Raw genomic sequence first — 24,074 nt, forward strand, 5'->3', positions numbered from 1 at the left:
GTTATTTTAAGGTGCCTGTAGAATTATATTGATAGCACATGTGCTCTGTAAGGAAAAACTTCACAGAGCTAACCTGTGTTCGAGTGTTAGGGCCAGGTTGGCTTTCATCTTTGTGCATGTACACTCAAGCACACTTGTGCACATGGACACACTCATGCAGGGCAGAGAACCGTGTGGGTGGCACTCCTCACCTTCCATCTTTAAGATGAGGTCTCTAGTGCACTGCTGTGCCCAGCTGCACGAGTGATGGGGCTCCAGACCTAGGTCCTCCTAAGTGCTTTATCCACTGATCCATCTCTCCAGCCCACAACTGAGTAAAGGCTTAAGATGAAGGCTTAACTAGTAAAGGGAAGGAATAAACAGAAGAGAAATACGGAGGGCTTTAAAAGAAAGAAAAAGAGGGCTGGAGAGATGGCTCAGCGGTTAAGAGTACTGATTGCCCTTCCAAAGGTCCTGAGTTCAGTTCCAAACAACCACATGGTGGCTCACAACCATCTGCAATGGGATCGGATGCCCTCTTCTGGGGTGTCTCCAGCTACAGTGTGCTCATATACATTAAATAAATAATTCTTTTAGAAAAGAAAAAGCCACAGATGCAGGTGGTTTCTCAGTGCCCCTCACATTGTAGGAGTGCAGGATGCTGCCGCTCCATGCTGCCTTCTTCATTCCCTAAAGGCTTTGCTAATAGGATTTAGTCCTTATGAAAAAAGCAACTCTGAAGCAGCTCAGAGCAGGCATAGGCCCAGTGCCTTCTGGAAGAGAGTGGAAGTTTGCCAGTTGGGGTTCAAGAGTCCAATGTGGGACAATTTGGGATGCAAGGACCCAGCTGTGCCTCTCTGCCGAGCAGTCAAGGGTAAGGATATAGCAGACCTTTGTAAGTATCCCACGTTCATTTTTACAAAGGTAGAGCAGGGAAGGCTAGCAGTCAAGCCTGGTCTGTCCCCAGGAGCCGTGTGTGGAGAGAACTGCTGCCCAGACTGCCCATAGGCCTTTCCACGCCTTTGCACACTCATGCCAGGTAGTTTTTAAAAGTGCACACCTGGAACTCAGCCCTTGATCTCTTGAGTTCAGGGCCACCCTCGTCTGCAGAGTTCCAGATAAGCCAGGGCTGCAGAGGTGAAACTCTTAAACAAGAAAGGAAAGCATTCCTTGTTTTAAGATTTATTTTATGTCTGTGAGTACACTGTAGCTGTACAGATGGTTGTGAACCTTCATGTTTTTGTTGGGAATTGAACTTTTTAGGACCTCTGCTCATTCTGGTCAACTCCGCTCACTCAGTCCCTGCTTGCTCTGACCCAGAGATTTGTTATACATAAGTCACTGCGGCTGTCTTCAGACACACCAGAAGAGGGCACCAGGTCTCATTACGGGTAGTTGTGAGCCACTATGTGGTTGCTGGGATTTGAACTCAGGACCTTCTGAAGAACAGTCAGTACTCTTATCTGCTGAGCCATCTCACCAGCCCAAAGTAAAGTATTCTTAAGTACCAGTAAAAACTAGTTGCTTTTAGATTCTGTTAACTCACTGGAACTGTTTATTAGGCAACTCTAGCCCTTAAATCTTGTAACTGCCACAAACATAACTCCCCGGACGTTTTCTAAGCTTAGTTTGAGGCTCTGTCCATGCTCTAACAATCTGAAGGAGACCTGAGAACTCTTTTTCTTAGTGATTCTTTATTTATAAGGTAGGCAGAAGCAACTGTTACAGTGTAGAAGGGGACACATTACACGCTGTTATCTATACAAGTTCCAAACAAAAACTGCACAGGGAGAGGTCAACTCTCAATACAAACTAGCAACTAAATCACAATAATTTACCTTTAGAAAGGGTTCATTTTCAGCTGTGACACTGCTTTTACAATATGCAAAAACACAAACAGAACTACCCAAGGTGTTTGTCACATTCTTTCTACATTGAATTTGGCAACAGTTTATATTAACTTTATTCAGATTATACTAACGTTTAAAAACTAAACAAGTGAAAAGCTGTACCAACGTACAGTTACATCCATTCCTTTCAAAGGTTTAAAATACCGCTTGTCTCTATTAGAATGACCTTGCAGCGATGTCTGCATCTGCAAAACCATCTCAAGCATCATATGCACAATGCATCAGCTACTTTGAGTCGTCAAGATTGGCGGGCTAAACCACAGGCACTACTGTTTGCTTCGTCTGCAAAAGGAGCTTGTTTTTCAAAGAAAAGAGCTTAAGTCATTTCTAATAATCATGCCTCTGCTTTAAAGCCATAACATAAAATGTCCTTTGAGCAATCAGTCACAGCAGTGTTAAATGTTAATCTATAGAGCAATGACTAGAGGAACGGTACTCTCACATCCGAGGTGGTGAGGTGTTAAAGTAGAAGATTACGTCATCAGAGGCTAGAGCCAACGGGAGATCTGCGGAGCACATGGGACCCACCAAGTCTCCTGCCCAAAATGTCAGGCGTGTACTGTCAGCTGCTGTGCTGCCGAGGGCCTTGCCCTTTGAACAGCTGTCTTTAAATGTGAGCTCTTGAAATCTACAGTTCTCTGTTGACTTTAGGGATGGGCATTTTAACAAATTTAACTTCCACTTAAAGAAAGAAAGGACAAATTCACTTTTAAAGAAAAAAAGAAAAAGAAGAAAAAACATTGCCTGAATTGAAGTCAGACTCCCAGTTGACAGTAAATAAATCCACTTTGCTCCGGTGTTTAGAAGCCAATCAACTGTCCTTATGTAAGGAAGGGAAGAAAAACAAGCCCCCAAATTGGTAAGCACATTGGCAAAATTGCTAGACTCCAAGCTGGTTACCCTTGATAAATCTGTTTGAATTTTTTTTTTCTTCAAAATATCTGGGCTTTTCAACGCACCCAGCCTGCTGGGCACAGTTAAGTAAAAGGCATTTTCTATATCTAAGAATTCCCTGCTATCATTTTAAAATGTTTGCACGTTTTCTGAATTGCCTTACCCCTTTGGATGTATTTGGATTCAGTGGAAGTGAGTATAAGAGACGAGAAAGTAAAGAAGGGACTATGTCTACCCATGGCAGCAGCATGCGCAGGACCGGGTGTGGATGCTGTGTGTGCGGTCAAGAGGAATGCCGGGAGAAAGGAAGTCCTTAAAAACCTTACAGAAACAAACACTGCAATCTAGTATGGCTTATTCAGATGCGTTAACCATGAAGCTACTGGAAATTCAACCTACAAGGCTACTCTTAAATGTAACAGGATTGGCTATGTTGACAGTGTGCCCCTCCCCCAGCCCTCCCCCCAATCCCCACACAGTCCACCATGTCCGGTTTCCTTCTCTGCGTACTGCTCAACTGTTACTCCTGCGTTTCTCCTCCAGAACACAGTATATGTGAGTGAGGGTTTCACCCCTTATCCGTTGTGTTTATCCATTAAAATAACTTGAATTTGCTTCTAAACTAGACAACTACAATGCATCTACAAAAGCGTGAGGGGAGAAAAAAAAAAGAAAAACAACTAAGTATGTAATCCTCTTGTGAAATTACTCCAAGGTTCCCATCCCAACCCACCCCCCTCCCCTTTATGCTTTTAAAATTTTACAAAGACCTGTAAAAAAGTTAAATGGAATTTGGCACCTTCAGAAAAATCAAAAGGGAAACTAAGATTAAAGTATGCAGAAAGAAACCGTCAATATTTACAAATTAAAAGATCAAGGTTATGTCAATTACATATGTTGCTTTTAATTCTTATCTAAAGATGTCGAATACTTTGAAAAGAGCAGGATTCCGAATTGCCTACAAAATCGTTTGCTTGATTATAGACTGGAATGGATCAAGACAAATTAGGCTTTATTAATTAAAGAGTTCGTTCGCGCTGGCAGCATCTCCTGGGAACCAGGAGAACCTAAGAGAAGCGCGGTGCTGAGCGATCGTTGGTGGTCGTCTTCTTCAGCTTCACGCCCCTCCGGATGGCGTTCAACATGTCTTCTCCCTGAGGACTTTCTCTGGGGCTCAGGTCTGCGGGGTCACTCTCTGGAATCGGGCCTGGGGAGACAGTGGCACTTGGGGGGTCCCTTTCCTGGTCTTCAGCCTCGCTCTCTGGAATCGCCTGTCTGTGTTCCTCAGGGATACTGGGCTTTGGGCCTGGAAGTGGAGGGTTGACGGGTGCTTGGCCACTCCACAAGGAAGAGGGTATATTGCTGACACCCTGGGGCCCCTCCCCTGCAGATGGAGACTCGGGGCTGTGCTCACCCCGCTCCTCTGGCCCATCTGGAGGGGATGGCAAAACCCCAGGGAGGTCTGGGACAGTTGGGGTTTTGACAGGGATCACTGGTGTCTTGATGGGAATAGGACCAGCTCCGATGGTCCCCCGGCGGACAGAAGGCTTGGTGGAAGGGGTCCGTCGGATGGTCGCCACCCCTGGTGTGACCATAGCAGGTCCGAGAGTGGTGGGTAGGCCAGCCGTTGAGGCTGGACGCTTGGCTTGGAACATCCGCCTGTAAGACTGGCTGATGTCACTGTTCCTTGGAATGGTGGAGGACTTGTCGAATTCTTGCTGCTCTGCCTCCTGGTCGCCACTTACAGAGAAATAATCGTAATCTGAAACTGAGGATAGGATCCGATTAGATGGTCCAGGTCCAGGGCCACAGCTCTTCTTTTCCCATGCTGTGGTAGGAAGATGAGAATCACACCAGGCAGAGTACACATGGCCTCACCCTCCCCTGCCCCGATGCCCACTGCCTCAGTACCAGTTCCCTTATAGGAGCCCTTTGCTCTGTTCACTAATGTATCCTGGGCATCCACAACAGAGAACTGTGAGGTGGGGGAAAAGAACCCCAGAGCACTGAGCTGTGACAACGATCTCTGGGAGGTCGGATCAAAGGACACAAATTTGTCCGGTCATCTGGTCCACAATTAGCCATGAGAAAGCTCTCTCTCTCAGAACAGTGTTGGCTTTACCATCTCCATGATAACAGCTAACAGCCCAAGTGAGGGCTAGCAAGGGATGGAGCTCCTGAAAACCAAATATAAATGGCTCTGTGCTCACGCCTGCTGTCAAATGGCTCTGTACATATCTCAGGGCAACAAGGGAGGGATGCTTAGAGTAAGCATCGAGGGACCAGATTTCTGAACAGCGTGCCAACTGAATTGGAGGCTTGAGGCTAGGTAATTCTTTGTTTGGGTGAGGTCTGGAGGGCTAGTGTTTCAGAGGGGGGTTAGAAAACCCCCAGCCTCTTGGCTTCTAGACACCAGTAGTACCCTTGCGGTTCTGACTACTAAAGATAGGTCCAGACTACTGACTGTCCCTGAGGGGGTGGGACCTTTACTTGAGATTTACTTGATCTTTAATAACGTGTTACAGAGAGCCTTTAGCCAACCATCCCACATCTACTCTCGTGTCAGATGTCTGCTCTGCCTGGCCCATATGTATGGTGATGAGGGAGAGAGGTGAGGTGCCCACCTCCGACTAGATTAAGAACTTAGGGGCTGGATTCCATGGAGTTATGTGGACTTGGTCAAGTTACTGAGCCTCGGTGTCCGCATCTGTAAAACGGGGATAGAATATCTCTCCTGTGTATGATTGTGAAGATTAAAACGAAGAAGAGGCACCTCACACAGTGCCAAGCACACATGAGCATGGGCCTCATTTCAGGGTGGGGAGTATTGCGCATGGATGGCGAGAAATGAGCAAAATATCCCCAAAGCACCCAGAGACGACAGATTCCAAATCCCATGTGTAGCCAGGGGTTAGGCTATGGTTAGAACAGCCGCCGGCTCGCTGCCTCCTCACCTGGACCCGCCCGGAAAGCCGGACGGCAAGCTGGGCGCCTCGTACCTTGGGAGGGGATGGTATCCTCAGAGCAGCACGGGGTGGTGGTCTGGGTGCTGTAGCCGCTGGAGCACTGTAGTGAGTCCCGGCTGCTCCTCTGCACGTCCAGCTGGAGGCCCCGGGACAGGGCGAGTGTCAGTTCCTCACAGGCCGCCATCTCCTCACCAGGCTGCAGGATGGAGGACAGACACACCAGGGAATGTAAACTCAAGAGACCAGAGCCACCATACCCACAGCTTTAGGTGGGACCCCAGGTCAGTCCTGTGAGCATCATCAGTGTCTGTAGTGGCTACTTAGACCTGCATAGTTCTCATGCAGGAACTAGAGTTCTATGTCCCTTACTACTACACGAGGGTTCTCCTCCTGTCTTACACATTGTGGAGCTGGGTAAGAAGGATGGAGAGTCACCCCTCCAGCTGCTCAGGGTCCCTTGGTCCCCCATTTTGGCCTAACTGTGAATCTAAGCAGATACAGAGAACAGGTATATCACCCTGGTGGCAGCTGACACCGTCATGCTCCTTGGTCTCTGCGCCTCTTCAGCACCTGCAGGTGGCCCTCCTGTCGTAGTGGGTCCTCCCCCATTAGAGTCTGGCTCACGTTTCTCTTTGCGGCGCTGGAGGGTGTTCACCAGTGGCTGGTCATAGGGTCCTGGCTTTGCCCAGTCCTGAGTAGAACAATGTAGTGAAGAGCCATGGCCCCCAACCCAGATAGAAGGCTAAAGCCACCCGTTCACAGCTGCCCACACAAGGCAACTCTAGCAGGGGCTAGCCCCTAGCCTTCTGCCTGCCCACACTGAGTACTCCCCCCACCCCGCCCCCACCAGTACCTCCCATCTCCTCCTCCCTGCCCAAGATTAAAAACTCAACAACCAGGTAGGCAGAAGCCACCTGACAGCTGGTCACTATATACCAGAGCATCAGCCGGGAGAGAGAGGGGGAGAGAGAGAGAGAGCTTGCCATCTCAAGGAGCCAGGCCTGCCCTTCTGCTGGAAGGACCCACTCTCCTAGAGCAACTGGATGATTTGGCCAAGGCTAAGTGGCCACCAGGGGGCCCTAGCGCACCACCAGCCATTCTACAGGTGCACCTGCCACCCCGGGACAGGGAGGGCTCTAGGATCTGCAGAGGGTTTTGAGGACTCTGAGAGATGAAGTTATAAGCTGCTCAAAATACTGGCAGCCCCAGGGACTGACTTACCATCCTGGAGCCTCAACCACCCTGGTGGAAATCACTTAAAAGTTTGGTTTTTATATTGAAACAAACGTGTTTCAACATAAAACAATCAAATACGAAGTTCATATACTTCCAAGCAAGGGCATAATGATCCAATGCATACTCCAGGCTGAGGTTCTGCTACTGCAGCGGGACTGTCATCTGGGGACAAGTTGAGCATATGGCTAAGGAGGGAGAGCATAGGCTCTGATAAAACTGCGAGTGGCCCAGGAGGGAATGAAGCCAGCAGGCTCCACCCAAATGCAGAGCCTAGCAGTCCCTGATTTCCAGCCTCCAGGGCTAACTCTCTAAAGGAAGACTCGGGTTTCTGTTCCATGTGGAAAATATCTCTAGCTGGTTTTTGGTGCCCTCTGGGGTGGGGGTGGGGGGAGGGGCGGCTTCCTGAGGAAGAAGGATTGAGTGTGTAAGTAAGGGTAGAGTCGAGGGGAGGATGGTAGGTGGGGGGAGGATGGCAGAACCGAAGACAGGTGAGCACAGAAGCAATGAGGGAGGGAGGAAAGGAGGGAAAGAGGAGCGAAGGGAGGAGGGAGGGGAAGAGGGAGGGAGGGAGGGAGGGAGGGAGGGAGGGAGGGAGGGAGGGAGGGAGCTTGAAAGGGAGGGAGGAGGGAGCTGGAGAGGGAGGGAGGAGGGAGCTGGAGAGGGAGGGAGGAGGGAGCTGGAGAGGGAGGGAGGAGGGAGCTGGAGAGGGAGGGAGGAGGGAGCTGGAGAGGGAGGAGGGAGGAGGGAGGGGAGACACAAACCTTCCAGCTAGGGATCTGAGATGACGGGAACATGCCGGGCCCAATGGTGTAATAATGAGCGTAGTCAGGAAGGTGGACAGAGGTGACCCGAGGGAGCAGGCGGGAGGCAGGCAGGCAATGAGGGAAAGGGCCTGCACCCACGGGCCCTGCATGGGACTCACTTGATAAACTACAGTGAGAAAACCCATTAGACAACTGGAAACAAAAACAAAAAAGGGAGGAGAAAAGGAAAAAAATTAATATAACAGGATGAGTGTAGAGATCCAAGATGGCACTGACACCGAGGGCATGGGGAAACCTGAATATTTACAAACAAAATCAACACCGGCCCCTCTTCTGCCTGTGAACGATTCAGGAGGAGAGCCAGGGTGCAAAGAGCTATAGACTCAGTCAGGGGAACATCTGAACTGTGTTTTAGAACCGTTTAAGAATCCACCATTGTCCTGAATTTGCAACGTTGTGTTTTAATTTCTTTTTAAAACCAGCGAAGCCACCACACTAGGGAACTGACTCATCACGTTAAGCAAATCAGGGTATCTGGAGGTGTTCCAAACGGATCTGTTCATTCTAGGTTTCCCAATCGGCACACTGCTCGGGATGCAGACTCCGAATCAAGCTTAGGGATGGGGGGGGGGGCGGGTGGTCGTGCAAACTGAAAGGCGGGAAAGCATATGACCTAGGACACAGTGAGATGTCACATCCAACAGTCTTGTGGGATGTTTGAGAAGGAAGAAGGGAGAAGGGATGAACACAGACCCTGTTCTGGGGAGGAAGCCTTCACACCTCCAAGTCCCCCACGCCCCTTTCCTCTCCCTCACTGACCACCCTAGGCAGCTAGGGAGCCCTCCGCCTATCCAGGCCCTATCCCAGAGAGGGCTCAGCTTTTGGGGCAGATTCTGAGTTTCCTTTGGGTTCCTACAGCTGCAGCGGCTGTGTGTGCAGCAGGCAGGCAGGTCAGGAAGAACAGCCCACCATGGCTGCGACCCTGGCCAGTCACCTTCTCTGTGGACACCCAGGCGCCCATGGTAGAGCCTGAGCTGACTGAGGTGGGGGAGCTGCACTCGCTCACTGACTGGCAGGTTTCCGACGCTTCGGAGGAGGCCGAGCTGGACGAGTTCTGCAGCGGGGGAAGAGCCACACAGAAGGGGACCAACAAACCAAACCACAGGTCACCGGAAGTCATTATTAAAATAAAGGAGGATGGACGGGGTGGGAAGGGCACGTACAGAAAGGGAGACAGAGACAGACACAGAAGAGGGGGGAATGAGAGAAGCAGACAGTAAGTTACGGCTTCATTTTCACCGGCACAGGTTTTAAGAAAGCGATGTGAGACCCGGCCACGCTCCGGCCCTGCTGCGTGTGGAGCCTGCAGACATTAGCTGGCACTTGTCTGGTAGAGTGACGCCAGATCATCACACTGGGCCTCTCCGCAAGCTCTGTGCCCTTGGGCATACGACAATATACTACAAGGACCCGGGACGGGCCTCATAGATCCATAGGTATTGTACATTGCACAAAACTGTCCCTAGGCAAGCAGTGGCTGAATGGTAGCTCTAATTCCTAGCTTCTTATTGGGTCTAGCACAGCTTCTGTGGCACCTCCCATCTTAAGGAGAGAGTTGAGGTTCTCTGTCTAGACAGTGACTTGGGAGATTCTGAGCAGGGAAGCCTGGTTATGAGTCTATATTTTTCCACCACAGGATGAGGCATCTGGAGAGGACCAGATGTGGGGAACGGGTGCCAGTGCTGATGCCACTAAGCCCAGGTGCCTGACAGTCCCCTGCCCCGTGGCTGGCCTTCTGACACTCTGCTGTAGTAGGGACTCTGCCTTTATGGTCACTGGTATGCCGCCTCAACTCTGTGGCCTAGTGTGGTGGTTTTAATGAGAAGGGGTCCTGTGGGTTAATATATTGGAATACTTGGTCTACAGTTGGCAAAACAGCTTGTGAAGGATTAGGAAATATGCCCTTGCTACAGGGAATGTCACTGGGGACAGGCTCTGAGGTTTCAAAAGCCCACACCACTCCCCATTAGCCCTCTCTACTTCATGACACCAGGCTCCTTACTCCAAGTCCCTCACTGTTAGCTACAAACTCTAGCTTAACTCCATTTTGATTAAGTAAACCGGGTCCTTCAGCACTATGAGTGCCTGGATCAACCGTCAAGGACGCCAGATTCATGTTTCTATCCCTCTCCTATCTCAGAGGGGAGGTGGAGCCCTCTGGCTGGTACGATTTGGGAAATGTCTTACAAGTTCCTCTTTACTTGATTGCAAGCAGCTGTGCTGTCTGAAAAGGAATAATTCCCTTTTAAATTCTGCTGCATCCTTTGGCTTATAACTATCCTAAGGCTGGGGATGTAAGACAATGGTTGGTCACATGCCTGTGAGAGACTCTGGATTCCATACCCAGCACCAACAAAACATACAGAGAGCCTACTGGTGTGTATGCGCGTGTGCACCCCCCACCTCTGTGAGTGTGTGTGTGTGTGTGTGTGTGTGTGTGTGCGTGTGTGTTCCACACCTAGCTCCAACAAAACATACAAAGAGCTTATTAGAGGGGGGTTGGGGGAGGGGAGAGAGAGAGAGAGAGAGAGAGAGAGAGAGAGAGAGAGAGAGAGAGAGAGAACAGACCCTGGGTTCCACATCCAGTAACAAACAAACAAACAGAAAGCCTACTGCTGTGTGTGAAGCAGCCAGAGGTTAGTGTTAGTGTCCTTTTCTCCTGTCCCCCTGCTTCTTTGAGACAAGGTCTCTCACTAAACCCAGAAACCACTGATTGGCCTCATTAACTACCCAGCAAGGGGATCACCCGTCCGCAGCCTCCCAGTGTTCACTGAGGTGAGAGGCATGTGTCACTCCACCCTGGTAAGTGTTGAAAATCCAAACTTGGCTTGAGTGTCAGGCACTTCCCCTAGCCTACTCTTGGAAACTAGCCAGGTAAGTACAAGCTTTCAGACCTCAGAGACCGACCCCCCCCCCCAATTTACTATCTTTTGCTCCCCCAGACATCACTGGGGCATAAATTGTGCTTGGGCCACTAACAGCGGCATGAGAAGAGAGAAAGGCTTTGCAGTTTCAGCAAGGGTTATCAGGGTACGAGACTGTGTTAGTTCTCAATCCATCAGAAACAGAGAGAGCTAGACTGCACACTAGGTGACCTTTAAGGAGACAATAGTTCTGCCCTCCTTCTGACCACATTCGGATTGGTAGGAGCACAGCAGGCATGGCTTAGTGAGCACATTAGAGGGATGGAGGCCCTGGGTGCCAAGCCAAGGCACCCTGGCTGAGACAAACATACTGAAAGTAAATGCAGCTCGCTCAGGCCAAGCTCGCTCAGGCCAGAGTTTTTCTGTGGGAAATCGCATCTCTAAAGGGGGAAAATGAGGGGAAAGGCTCACATGGCTAAATAATGCTGAAGAGCTCTGAAATATGAGGTTCTGCACTTGCTAACCTTGGCTGAGCAACCAGGTTCTCTGGCTCAGCCTCCCCACACTCCTCTGCCTTCCAGCAGGTGGCGCTAGAGATGGGCCCCAATAGATGGTGGCACCAATCATGTCCTAGCATTGGGTACACTGTGCTAATTAATTAACAAGTGTGGAGCCAAAGCTGACAAACTGGCCCTAAGAAACAGGCACCCCAAGGGTTGTATACACCACCAACACACACAAGAGACCTGGTCTAGCTCGGTGAGTGTCATCCAAACTATGGTACATGGAGAGATTACACATCTTTCCTCCTCAAGGGGTCAAAGTGCCAACAGAGTTACCCACGGGGGCTCTAACAAGCCATTCTCACTGGAACTGAGGGTTTGGGTTATCACTGTTCACCAATAGAGTCTCTGTCCCTGGGGAAAAACCTGAGATGACATGAAGAGGAGGTGTCCCCATTGTGGAGCATAATGTCACACCAACTTAGGTACTACAAGGATGCAGGGGAGAGACGCAGTCTCTTTGAGGCTACCTACTTAGAAGTGATAGCTTACCCAACCAACACAGTATTTTTAACTACTGCTGATGCTGAGACAGGCTTCCAGCCCAACTTAGAGGATCTCTCCCTTTGGGGGGGGGTCTCTTTTAAATGACCCATCAGCAGTGGTCAGGGCTCCCTGGGTGCCTGCTGCTCTCTGGGTGAAGGGCGTCCTTACCTGGTTGGCAGCTTCAGGTGGCATGGGAGAGGGTGACTTGGACTGGAAGGCGTCCTGGGATATGAATCCTGAGTCGTGGGAGGACACGCTGGACAGCCTCACGGGGGCCTGCTGGGCCAGGTTAGAGCTGCGGTACCGGTAATGCGAGCTGGGCGAGTGCGAGTGGGAGCCACTGGACCGGGAGTCACTGCTGTTGACGCTGTTCAGGCTGCTGTTGGGAAAAGCACAAGGAAACGTCAGCTCCTTGCCCCGGAGAAGCATACAAACTCAGGACATGTTATCCAAGACCCAATCGGGCTGGTGAGCGAGAGGTTCTTTTAGGCAAACAGCAAGAGAGCTAGGTTTCGGGTCTCTGAGGCTACTACGTGGCAGTCTTAGCATGCAAGAGCCTATACTTTTTACCAAAAAAAAAAAAAAAAAAAAAAGCAATGAGGCCCAACTCTACTGTGCCACCTACCAACAAAACTGGGGAACAAACACTTGAGATATAAAGAAAGAAGTGGGGGCGAACTCTTCTGCCTGCAGCAAGAAACCGCTAAGTCCAAAGCAGGGACATGGTCTCACATCCTTGGGTAGACTACCTGGATCCAGATGACCAGAGGCCACACAGCTAAACAGCACTGGCAGGTACCCTATGCTTAAGATGGATCCCATCCTAAGTGGATTCCATCCACCAAAGTACATCGGCCAATCAACTCGGAGGGGGAGGGGATGGGGGGCGGCGGGGGTAGTGGTGGTGGTGGTGGACGGGACTGAGTGCAAGCGCTATGTATGGTGAGTTGACCACTGGCTCTACTCCTTCGTGGGCATTTCCCTGTTAAACCATGTGTGGCTGGGTGTAGCAGCATGGGCAGCTTTCGGTGAGGAGAGCCAGTCAGTGCTAAGCTGCTTACTTCTACGGTGAACCAATAAGCAGGAAGTAGGGTAATGGCTCTGACCCTGGAGGTGCTCTACCTGCAAGCAAGCAGAGCTAAAACGTGCAGGGCAGTTACAAAACCCCTTGGGGGGATGTAGCCTGGCAAGCCTGGGGAAGCCTCAGGGTTTGCAAACGTGTGTGGCTGTGGCTGGTCGATGCTAAGACGCCTTGCAGGGATCTGTCACACACAGGGATCTGTCACACACAGGGATCTGTCACACACAGGTGAGCACAGCAGGGGGAGCAAACAGCCGTGGGGGGATAAATGCTACGATTTTTAGCCAGAAGATGGCATTTGGGGACCGAAAGGCACTCCAGCCAGCTCCTGTCAGTGCAACTGAGTAAGGCCAGGAGGAGAAGGCAGCGTAGCTTGTTCTGCGCTAATGAGACGGGCCTTGCTGAGCCACTGAAACATAAAAAGGATTTTCCTCTGACTCAAGTAAACATACAGCCCATTAAAGGCGCCAAGAAAACAAGCAACATCTTCGGGAAAGAGGTGAGGACATAGCCTCTTGACTGGAACTGCCTGCCACCTATGTACCCGACAAGCTCTAGGGTGAAATGAAGCAGGCAGGATGCTGGGCCGCATCTCCCTAACAGCCGGAGCTGAGTCCCTGCTCCTTCCTCTCTAGGCTACTTCACAGCCATCTGGTTTCGCTACGTCAAGTCAAATGATTGGCGGCAGCGGTAGTATGGGACCGAGGCAGGGAGCCATATCAGGTGATGCTTGCAACTTTCAAGAACAGAATAAACCTTTGCCCTTCGCAGACCAAGAATAGCTGCCTCGTGAAACTACATAATGGTCCTGTAGGGCCCAGGACCCTAAATGCTTATTTCCACAAGGAATGGTGTGAGTAGGCATGAAGGATACAGCAAGGCCAAAGCCACCGTAGCTTCTGTCCCAGCTACAGTTAGATCAACTTCTTAAAAAGGAAAGAAACGGTCTACCTTGGGCTCGGAACACTAGTGGTGGGGAATGACGGACAGAGACAGACTTAAGAGTGAGTACATTCTTCGCCTCACTATTTCCTATTTCAAATTGGCCCCTTTGGACATACAGCCTGGCTCCTCGTTGCACTCACATAAATAGATCTCGGAAAGCATTAGGAGGCCCTGGGCTTCACTTACCTGCAGACACTTGACTTTCTGGACATAGTTGTACTGGGAGAAGAAGGAGGCGTCTGATAGGACCAACTATAGTCAGAACCTTTCAAGTCCAAAATCACCTGAAGGGACAGAGAGCACAGCTGTGTAAGGGACGGATGGGAGGGGCGTCATCCACAGAGAGGGGCAGAATTAACAGAGAAGATGCCCATTTCAACTAAAGGGCCACAGTACCTATCCCTTCGTGTCACAGTCCTTCAGAGACGAGCAAAAAGCTGGCGTTGACGGGGTGGGGGAGTTAGAGAGGAAAGCCATGGAATACCAGGAGAAAGAGATGATGACAGTGATGGACTAACAACTCCTAAAAGCTATTTTAAACACAGGCTAAAAATCAGTTTTCAGCCTGCAGCTCTGTAAAGACAATAATGGTTTGGGGGCTCGCTGGCTGCACCGTAACCACTTGATGTTCAGTAGACACTCGTGTCCTATTTGACCAGGCTAGAAGCACGAAAACCTCCCTAAGAGTGAGCCAAATCGTATCACAATCATTTCTGTGTGTCTCCCTGGTGACAAAGAGCCATTGAGTGTAAGGTCCACCTCTTGCTCTCTTTTACAGGCACCCCACTCAGGTCTACTTACTGAGTTAACACATATTCGAGTTTAATACAAAAATCTCATAGACAGAAAACCACAAAGCTTCCAAATTTAGCTTCTCAGCTGACTGTCCAAGCAGACAGTAAGAACTGTCTGCAAAAGGCTCAAACCGGCATGTGGCTGGTCAGCTGTCCCCCACTTGATACACTGTGATGGTTTGTAGATGCTCGGCCCAGGGAGTGGCACTATTAGGAGCATGGTCTTGGAGTAGGTGTGCCACTGGGGGCATGGGCTTTAAGACCCTTGTCCCAGCTGCCTGGAAGCTAGTCTTCTTCTAGAGGCCTTCAGATGAAGATGTAGAACTCTCTCAGCTCCTCCTGCACCATGCCTGCCTGGATGCTGCCATGCGCCCACCTTGATGATAGTGGACTGAACCTCTGAACCTGTAAGCCAGATCCAATTAAATGATGGCCTTGTAAGAGTTGCCTTGGTCACGGTGTTGTTCCCAGCACCCTAACTTAGACATAGAGTATCAATATCACACACACCCCAAAAGAGTAAAAGCATTTAGAAATACATCATCTTTTCCTCGGATGGGAGAGGTTCTCATGAATGACTTTATTCGCTCCAGAGAGGGTTGCCGGCCATGGCATCAGAGTGACATGGGGTCCTTTGATAGCTCTCGGCTCAGAGAGGATGAGCCCGGATCTGGTCATGGATCTCCTGACTGAAATCCTAGTGTCACTGCTTACTAGAGTGGTGGCCTTAGCTAAAGGCCCTCACCTCTCAGTACCTCAGCGTCTTTCCCTATAATAGTGAAAAGGAATGACAATGGTTCACAAAGGATGGAAATACAGCATAACCCAGGGGCTGGCCACAATAACCGCCACAGTGACGATGTGAACAACATAGTCACATCTGGGTGTAATTTCAGACACAATGGACGCCACACGGATGACCAGAGCCCTGAATTCTGTGTCTTTCTTAGACTGGTCCCTGACCACTCGGTCCACAGTTCTTACCTGTTCACTTGAGGAGGGCAGCTTGTGAGGGTCCATGGTCAGGCTCTTCAGATCCTCCGATATGGTCTGAAGGTGGGTAATCTCTCCTAACATGGAAATCTCTTCCTCCTAAAGGGAAGCAATTTGTGTATGTCATCATGTGGGTCCCCTCACTGTCTTGTTCCAACCACTTCTACCTGGGTTACTGCGTGACCTTTTCAACCTTTCATGAAAGGCATCTGAGATAGGGATCTAAGCTGAAGGTGACAAGTAGTTCCTTTTTGGAAAGAGAAAGGGAAAAAGGCTGTCATGGAGCGACCTGTGTGTTGGGGACGGTGGAGGGACACAGAGCACCCTAACAGTGCCTGGCACTTGCAGGCTTATTCAGTGCGATGGTCCACCTGGGGTCTTCCCAGGCATCCTTCCACGGGCTGAGGTAGCCCTGGAGGACCGACATGACTTGGGGATATTTGAGTCCAGATCTTTATGACAGAACACGTGTGCTCGATAGAGCTAACTGTCCCCCTTTCTTGCCCCCAGCCCCACCTTAAGAGCTGGCAAGCGGGATGGAAGCCAAGACTGCGAACATTTCAGTCGCCTTCCCAAGTGCCAGTGGGAACCAGAGGGCACAGGTACAGACAGAGGAACAACTCCAATCTGAGAATTCCGCTAGGGTGGAGAGAGCTGCCCCAGGAGCCTTCCTGCAGCGTCGAGAGTGGCTGCTGCAAACTCTGCTCGGGGTTTACTGGAAAACTATGTGGGAGCGGATCCCGAGATGCTTCCGAGGGCTTAAGACACAGATGTGCGGGGTCCCAGGCTTGGAGTCTGAGATACGGTGGGCCTCAGAATGTTCCTATCTAGTTGACAGGTGCTGGCGTCGCCCTGGAACTCTTACCTTAGGATTCTTTCGTTTGTTTGTTTTCTGAGGTAGGGGAAAAAAACAAGCCTCACTCTGTAGCTCTAGGTGGTCTAGAATTTACTGTGCAGCCGCGACTTGCCTAAAATTCACAGCGACCCTCTTGTATCAGCCTCCATGGTGCTGGGATTACAGGCTTGGGCCACCATGCCCAGATAGGGTACACCATAACTCAGTTATAAATAAATAAATAAATAAATAAATAAATAGGCAAGCCCAAATAGGATGAGCATTGCTATGAACTGCGGATAAGGAGTTGGCCACGTGGACATCAGCTCCTCGCTGAGAATCTAATGTGTGGACATGCTTCCGCCATCGAGATTCAAGATAGCAGTAGGTGGCTGTCAGTAGGCTGGTGGATGTATAAATCAAGAAGGAAAGCCCTCCCCACACTACCTAGTTCAAGCCTTCCAGAGGTTTCCATCGACTTACGATCACTGGCCGCAGCATAGAGATGAAGGTGCAGAACCGGCCTCGTTCTTCGATGAGTGCCTTGCGCACAGCCTGCTTCTCCGTTTCCTCCAACAGGAGGTATTTATCGTTGACATCCTGGAGAGCGCTGTCCAACTGAGGCTGGATGTCGCCCCTCCCTGTGAACAGAACAAGGCGGAATGGTCAGCTCGCTGAAATGCCAGCTCCGAGAACAAATTCCCTTCTCTGAAGTCCTCGCTGGAGGCAAAGCACCCTTTGCCAGGACTTAAAAACATTACTCATCGCTCCCAAAAGACTGGAAGCAGCTGCTTTTCCTAGGAGCATCTATTTCCTGTTCCTAACCTCTGAAGGGAGTATTTACTTATCTGGCTGATTTGCCAGCGAGGAGCATCTCCTGCGATGGCTTCCTAGCTTGCAGGCCTTGTGCGAGCCTGCAGACCCCTGTGCCAGCAAACCTCGGGTCACACAGTGACAGCATTCCTTTCTTTGTTTCGTCTGGGGATGGGGAGCAAGGTGTCTAGGGACGCTTCCAAAAATGCATACAAGCTGGCTTTGTCAGGTCCACCTCAGTCAAAGAGCCTTTGTTTAGGCACAAGTTCCAGTCCCTGAAGACAAAGGTAGTTATTCAGCTCCTAGTCCTCGGACCTGGGAATGGTTGGCACTAAGTCCCTAATGGAGGGCTCCAATGCCCTTCCTGCAGAAGGAACCTGGTAACCAGATGTCTATAGTTAGGTCTTTGTTGGTGACAAAATGAAGAACAAACCTACACTGAGCGGAGCCGTATTATTTACTTATCTGGCCACACCACCAGACTCTAGTTATCCGAACAACGTTTTACTGTTTCCAGTAATCAGTTAAGCAACTCTAGAACAGGGATAGCTGTCTGTGTAAATAAAGTTTTATTAGAACACGGTCACACACACTCATTTACATATATGTCCAGGGACCAAGAATATTTGGCCTTTTGCAGAATTAGTCCTGCTGCACTAGTCTAGATCTGACCTGTTGCTGGGGACAGCAGGGTCACACACAGGATACTAGCTCTTAAGCTTCTACCCTGGACCTTTGGCAAAGAGGCTTTACCTACATTCAAGCCAGAGAAAGAATTTCTAAGCTCCTTCAGGGCGAGGTTTTAGCCTTTCCCTGAGATCCCTCACAGTATCTGCATGTGTACACAGCACGTGCTATGTAAGTACTTGCTTCGTAACTTTAAACACAGAACTGGAAGGCGTGTTAGGGTCTTCCTAACTGTTCGGGTTGAAGAGGTCAAACCTTAAGAAGTTGAAGGATTCATCCAAGGTAGAGATCAGGGCTAAGGCCCAAACAGCCTGACTCCCTGAGCCCTTGACCTATCTTCTCTGTCCACTGTCTCAGTGAATGACGAATTCAGTTGCCATTCAGGAAACTGCTAGATCAATCGCCATAGCTGTCCCCTTACAAACCACATGTAAGACAGTAAATGTAACCCATCGTTGGGTGCAAGGACTGGCCAGGCCAGGGAGGCCTACCTTGGCTATATGATATACCCTGTACTTTCTCTCAAACGCAGATGAGAATGTCAAACCTGAATGGAAAATCTTATCAGAACTTCATAAAACTCTACAGACTTAACAAAAGTCCGAGAGAAGAGTGGCCGTGTTCTAGTTAAGAAAGAGCCATTTGTAATTAGTGCATAATAGGAAGATCATATAGAGTCAAAACCCACCCTTGAAAATACTTAATAAGCTCAGAATACACAGTTTTAGACATAAATAACCTTTGCTAGCTCAAGAAAGTACGTAACATACTGTATGTATAACACAGAGCATCTAAGAATGTAAGTGGCGGCCCCCAGCAGTCACCCACTTCCTGAGAAAGTTCCAATATTCTCAGGGTGAGCCGCTCACCCAGTCTTCCACTACCTGTCCCTCCAGAGAGTCCTCTCCCTTCACTCAGCACGGAGGGAACCAGGCACCCAAACAACCTGCCCACCTCACCCACTGCGTTCCCGTGTAGTTAGACAGAGAACACTGAAGCCAGGCTCCCATCCTCCCCTGGGATGGTCCACCAAAACCTCTGCCTCTCACGGATGTCTACCCCACTGGGGCCAAAGTCGAGCTGAGAAAGCAGGGACCATCAATGCTCTGACAACTACAGATTTCCTCTGCTCACAGTGAAATGCTGACTCGTGAATATGTCCACCATACCACCCACTGACGGCCAAGCTCAGAAGCCTGTGGACACCTGCCCCCCCTCTCTCTAGGCTGTAGGACAACGTGGCCCAGCACAGAGATGATGGGGCCTTCCCTTTGTTGCTCAGTCTCTTCTACACTGTCTTAACAGCAAAACACACCAGACCAGACTGTTCTTAACTTGGGCGTTGGTTGGGGAGCCGGGTTGGGATGGGGGTGGGAGGAGGTGGGGCATGCTGGAAGAAAAAGCAGATCTATGTATGAGTTTTTAACCAAACATACTTGGGTATGTTTTGATTACAGAAAAATTCTATTTTTATTTTTTTAAAGGATTTATTTTAATTGTATGTATATGAGAATTTTGCCTGTATGTTACGTGTGTATACCATTTACATACAGTACCCATTCAGGACAGAAGGGGGCATCAGAACCCCCTGGAACTGAAGTGCTGTTGATGTGAGCTACCTTATGGGTTCTGGAAACAGAACCGGGACCCTACGCGGGACCCATCTCTCTAGCTTCTATAGAAGAAAAACTTTAAAATAAAAGACTAGGGAGAAGGAGATGGCTCAGTAAAGTGCTCGTCACATAAGCAAGATTGGAGTTCAAATCCCCAATATGTCATCAATGCTGGGTGGGCAGAGCAGTCCACCTTTAGTCCTAGCCTCAGAAGGTGGAGACAGGATCCTGAGCCAGCTTGTCCAGTGGGACCAACCATACGGACAAGCTCTGGGTTTGACTGAGGGGCCCTACATCAAAAGAGTATGGTGGGAAAGCGATAAGAAAGAGTCCCAGTGTCAACTTCTAGCTTGTACATATACATGTGCCTATACACATGCACGCATGTATGTACAACACACACACACACAAAGAAAAAAGTCTGTAATTGAAAAACTGCATATTTTTCTTCATGTCACAAGTTTTAACATGTGTCTAGTTGTAATTTGTTCCAGATGTGATGGCACAGACCTGCAATCCTAGCATTCAGGAAGTTAAGGCGGAAGAATAGTGAGTTCAAGGCCAACCTGGGTGTGCTGGCTATTAGTCCTGGTTGTCAACTTGTCTACATCTGGCATGAACTACAATCCAGAAATGGAGGGCACATCTGTGATCCAGACCTTGAGGCTGGAAGACCTGGGCTTCTGACCTGGATATCTTGACATGGGATGACACAGGGTTTTGATCCACATCTTGAGGCATAGTGGCCATGAAAAGCTTAGACCTAGGCAAGGTAGTACACGCCTTTAATCCCGGGAGACTGAGGCAAGCAGGTCCCTGAGTTCAAGGCCAGCCTGGGACAGAGCAACTACTAGATTCTTGAACTTCCCATTTATAGCTATCCATTGTTGGACTGCAGACTAAGTTGTTACAGTAAATTCCCTTAATATATAGAGGCATTCCCGTAAGTTCTGTGACTCTAGAGAACCCTGACTAATACACTGGGTTACATACTGAGACATTGTCTCAAAAACAAAAAATGAACAAAATAAATGCTTTAAAAATAATAAGCAAAATGAGTGTATGATCAAATTGGTTTTATATATGTGTAACTCTGTGATTATAGTGAACTTATTTTAAATATGATATTATGTTATAATTAGAGGGCTTTAAATTACAGCATTCTAAAATAAGTATAAGCTGTAAAGATTGCTCTAATTATGGTTATAGTGGAAAATTTTTTCTATTTAGGATATATCAAACCAAAACACAATGATTATTTTTTAAATTCTCTAACATACTATGCAATTAAATTTATTTTACACACATAGTATATATGTGTGTGTGTATATAATATATATATAATATATATTATATACACACACACATATGTATATATATTAAACATTTATATATAAAACATATTTTATATGATATATAAAACATTTGGATAGATAGAGATATAGATATATAACATTCATGGGGGGGTGAGTTATTATGTGTGTGAGTGTTCTGTCCACATGTCTGTCTGTGCCCCATTTGCATGCAGTGCCTGCAGAGGCCAGAAGAGGACACTGGAAATCCTGGAGCTGGAGTCCCAGAAGGCTGTGAGCTGCCACATGGGTGCTGGGAATTGGATGTGAGTCCTCTCCAAGAGGGGCTGGTGCTCTTAACTGCCACATCACCTCTCTGGCCCCAAGGCACTGCCCACTCTCTCTCCCACCCAAACTCCAACCCCTTGTCTCACTCCTGCTCCCCCAACCCTGGCTGAGCCACCAAGATCCCTGACATAGACAGCTGCGAGAGCTTCTGCAGTCTCTCCAGTGCCCCTGGAGCCAGCCCGCCCAGAACAGCCTGAGCTGCCTTTCCTGAGGCAAATATCACCACTTTTTCTCAGTAGCTCCGGCTATTCTCAAGAAAAGCCCAACACCAAATGTCCCAGATCCTAAACAAAGCTGGTTCTTGCAAGGCTGGAAAGGGTCACTTCCGTCCATCCGCTCAGAGGCTCGGCCTTCTCCTGACACTCTTTCCTGACATCTCCCAGGGCTGGGCAGACTTCCCCTTCCCCATCTGCTTAGCAGGGGTTCGTTCTGTATCCTTAGATAACTCTCCAGTCTCCAGGCACTGTCCCCATGGGTTCTTCTTGACCTCAGAAGTTCTTGATCCTTGTCCCTCACCGTGGGGCTCTCCGTCAGTTTCCTGTCTTACCTTCCCTTAGTTATTTATTGTCTTGAGCTCGGTCTACTCTGCTGGCCGCAGAACCCCACCAAGGGCAGAAACTGCATGATTTTGCCAGTTGTAGTGTCTCATTTTGTACACTTGCCTGGAAGCCTACAGTCAAAATACCTCCAAAGGAATGAGATGCCGACATAATAACTTCATTGAGTTTACTCAAGTAGCTCCACCATAGATGGCCTAAGAGCCAGGAAATTCTAGGACCAAGCAGCAGCCAAACTGGAGAGCTCCATGTGTCAGATGGCTTTCCAGACGAAACTCCTGAACAAAGGACTAATTGCAGTTGGCCTTTTCTGAAAGCCCGGACACACACACCCCACTCCCTGCTCAGAGCCCCAACCTCCTCCAGTTTCCAGGTCTTGATTTTACTCACACAAGGGAATTCTGAACACTACTCAGGAGCCCCATTAGGAGTCCTCTGTGGGAAGTCAGGACTACTTTCTGCAGAAAACACTCCTGGGCTAGCACACTATAATAAGCGGAAGGCACATCATGGGCCAAAGGAGGAAGGCTCGACACTGGGATTCTGATGAAGCAGGGAGAATTTACAAAGCTTTCTGGAAATACCAACATTTACAATACAATGTATTCCCCTTCTTTAGTAAACACTGATGGCAGGGATTAGTAACTTTTCCAAGGGGAAAATGAAACAAAGTGTCTTACACAGGGCTGGAACTACCAGTGCTGAGCTACCAACAACATGGCAGGGCTGTCTATCTGTCTTCTCTGTCTCCTGACCACGGATCCACAGTTCTTCAACAAAGCAGCTAGATCAAAAGCTAGCTGGTGATGGGTTACCTGGTACTTCCTACGCCTCCTACGCCTCACGCTGCAGCTGACAACGGACACAGGAAGCTCAAGAGTTACAAGAGACCTTGAAGAATAACTCAAGCCAAATGAGTTGCTGGGGAAATGGCCAAGAGCCTTTCCTTTTCTTGAGGCCGATGCTGAAGAAGCCACCAGAATCTTACCAAAAATACTTTCCTTCCACCCTGACACACATCAACACTGACCCTGGTCCCTACCCGCCACATTTCTACCCCTCACAAATCACCCACCCTCCTTCTCAGTTCCACCATCACGAGCTTGCTCCAAGCTGCTCCGTCTTCCCAAAAGCCCAGACAATTCCTTCTCCACACACACAGACGCCTCCTCCCCAGCGAGCTGGACCACTGATATCAGTCTGTAGGATGTTACATCGCTGCAGTTTCTTAGAGACTAACACCTACTCAACTTGGTATTCACGGCAGTTCCTAGCACGGAGCTTCGGACACCCTTGGAGTTTCCTGAATGGCAGGTGAGGTGGGGAATGGGGTGTGGGAAGGAGGGCGTAAACTCGGACTGAGGGGCTGCCTGCCAGACAAAGCAGCTACTTCCTTAGAAGCTCGGAGCACTCATCTCTAACCCTGACCTCAGAAAGGAGAGGCTGGAAGATAACTTCAGCCAACAATGCTCGATCCCGAGTTTCCCCAAACCTCCACAAACCCTTGGAAGCGTCTTGGCGTGTGAATGTATTGAGAAGCTAGGAGGAGACAACCCAGAGGCCTTAACAACCTCACCTCCTTTATCCCCTTCACCTAGGCCCCAGGCATAGTGTTTCTCTGTGAGTTAAGTGCCCCATTTAGAAGTCATTTGGTCTTCCTTGTCTCTATCCCCACAGATACTGTGACTGATACACACAGCTCTGTGGCTTTACCTAGGGACCTGCCTGCACAAGATAGGGGACGACCAGGGCCGCAGAGAATGTCCCCCAACTACGCCAGCAGAATCTCAGAACACAAAGCCAGAAGGGCGTGCGGTTTGCATTTATCCCAAACTTACCTTCTATCAATTTGAACAAATAAAATGCAGTTTGCCCCATGCACTGATCACACCTTGATGATCAACAAGAGATCCATAGCTATGATTCAGTTTATGGGAAATACCCAGAAGAGGTGACCCCAAAGTCTAAAAGCAGGAGAGTGCATGTCGGGAACTGGGAAGGCAGAGATGGGTGGTGGAGAGGTGACAATGAAAAGGCATGAGGTGTCTGTGGGATGGATAAGACTGTCCTGAAGTTAGATAGTGGGGTTGGCTGCACAGCACTGTGAATATAAAAGCTACCGAGAGATAATCTAAAATGATAACTACAGTACATACATTTTTATTATAATCCAAAAATTTGGCTGTGCCATGCCTTTCTTCTTTCCAAAGGTTAACTAAAAACTGTTTACTATATGATTTCAAAGTCATAATACTGAGGCCAGGAAGGAATTATCTCTTTTTAAATTAGGGAATGACTGACCCAACCACCCCATAAGATAACAGAGGCAAGACTGTGTCCTCAACAAGAGCCAGCCATCAAGCCCCACCCGTCAAAGGAGACCGCCCCGTGGAT

The 24,074-nt window shown here is 49.1% G+C and overlaps 1 protein-coding gene across 30 annotated transcripts in view; it reads right to left on the reverse strand.

Annotated features, from left to right (window-relative positions):
- Positions 1-1,654: 1,654 nt before the first annotated feature.
- The window catches only part of Mtss1 (MTSS I-BAR domain containing 1), a 142,723-nt gene continuing 120,303 nt past the window's right edge, over positions 1,655-24,074 (reverse strand). For 5 of the 30 annotated variants that reach the window (XM_011245540.3, XM_011245541.3, XM_011245547.1 and 2 more), the window contains 9 exons: positions 16,854-17,011; positions 15,527-15,634; positions 13,935-14,032; positions 11,891-12,101; positions 8,744-8,863; positions 7,747-7,941; positions 6,267-6,440; positions 5,738-5,945; positions 1,655-4,611 (listed from right to left, as the gene is read on the reverse strand). In XM_011245540.3, the coding sequence (XP_011243842.1) occupies positions 3,851-4,611; positions 5,738-5,945; positions 6,267-6,440; positions 7,747-7,941; positions 8,744-8,863; positions 11,891-12,101; positions 13,935-14,032; positions 15,527-15,634; positions 16,854-17,011 (2,033 nt within the window). In that variant the 3' untranslated portion in view covers positions 1,655-3,850. The remainder of the gene's footprint in view (positions 4,612-5,737; positions 5,946-6,266; positions 6,441-7,746; positions 7,942-8,743; positions 8,864-11,890; positions 12,102-13,934; positions 14,033-15,526; positions 15,635-16,853; positions 17,012-24,074) is intronic. The other 25 variants (XM_006520711.4, NM_144800.2, XM_006520717.2 and 22 more) reach the window with 15 other exon arrangements.

The sequence above is a fragment of the Mus musculus genome, chromosome 15 (genome assembly GCF_000001635.26).
Source record: "Mus musculus strain C57BL/6J chromosome 15, GRCm38.p6 C57BL/6J".
Taxonomy (NCBI): Eukaryota; Metazoa; Chordata; class Mammalia; order Rodentia; family Muridae; genus Mus; species Mus musculus.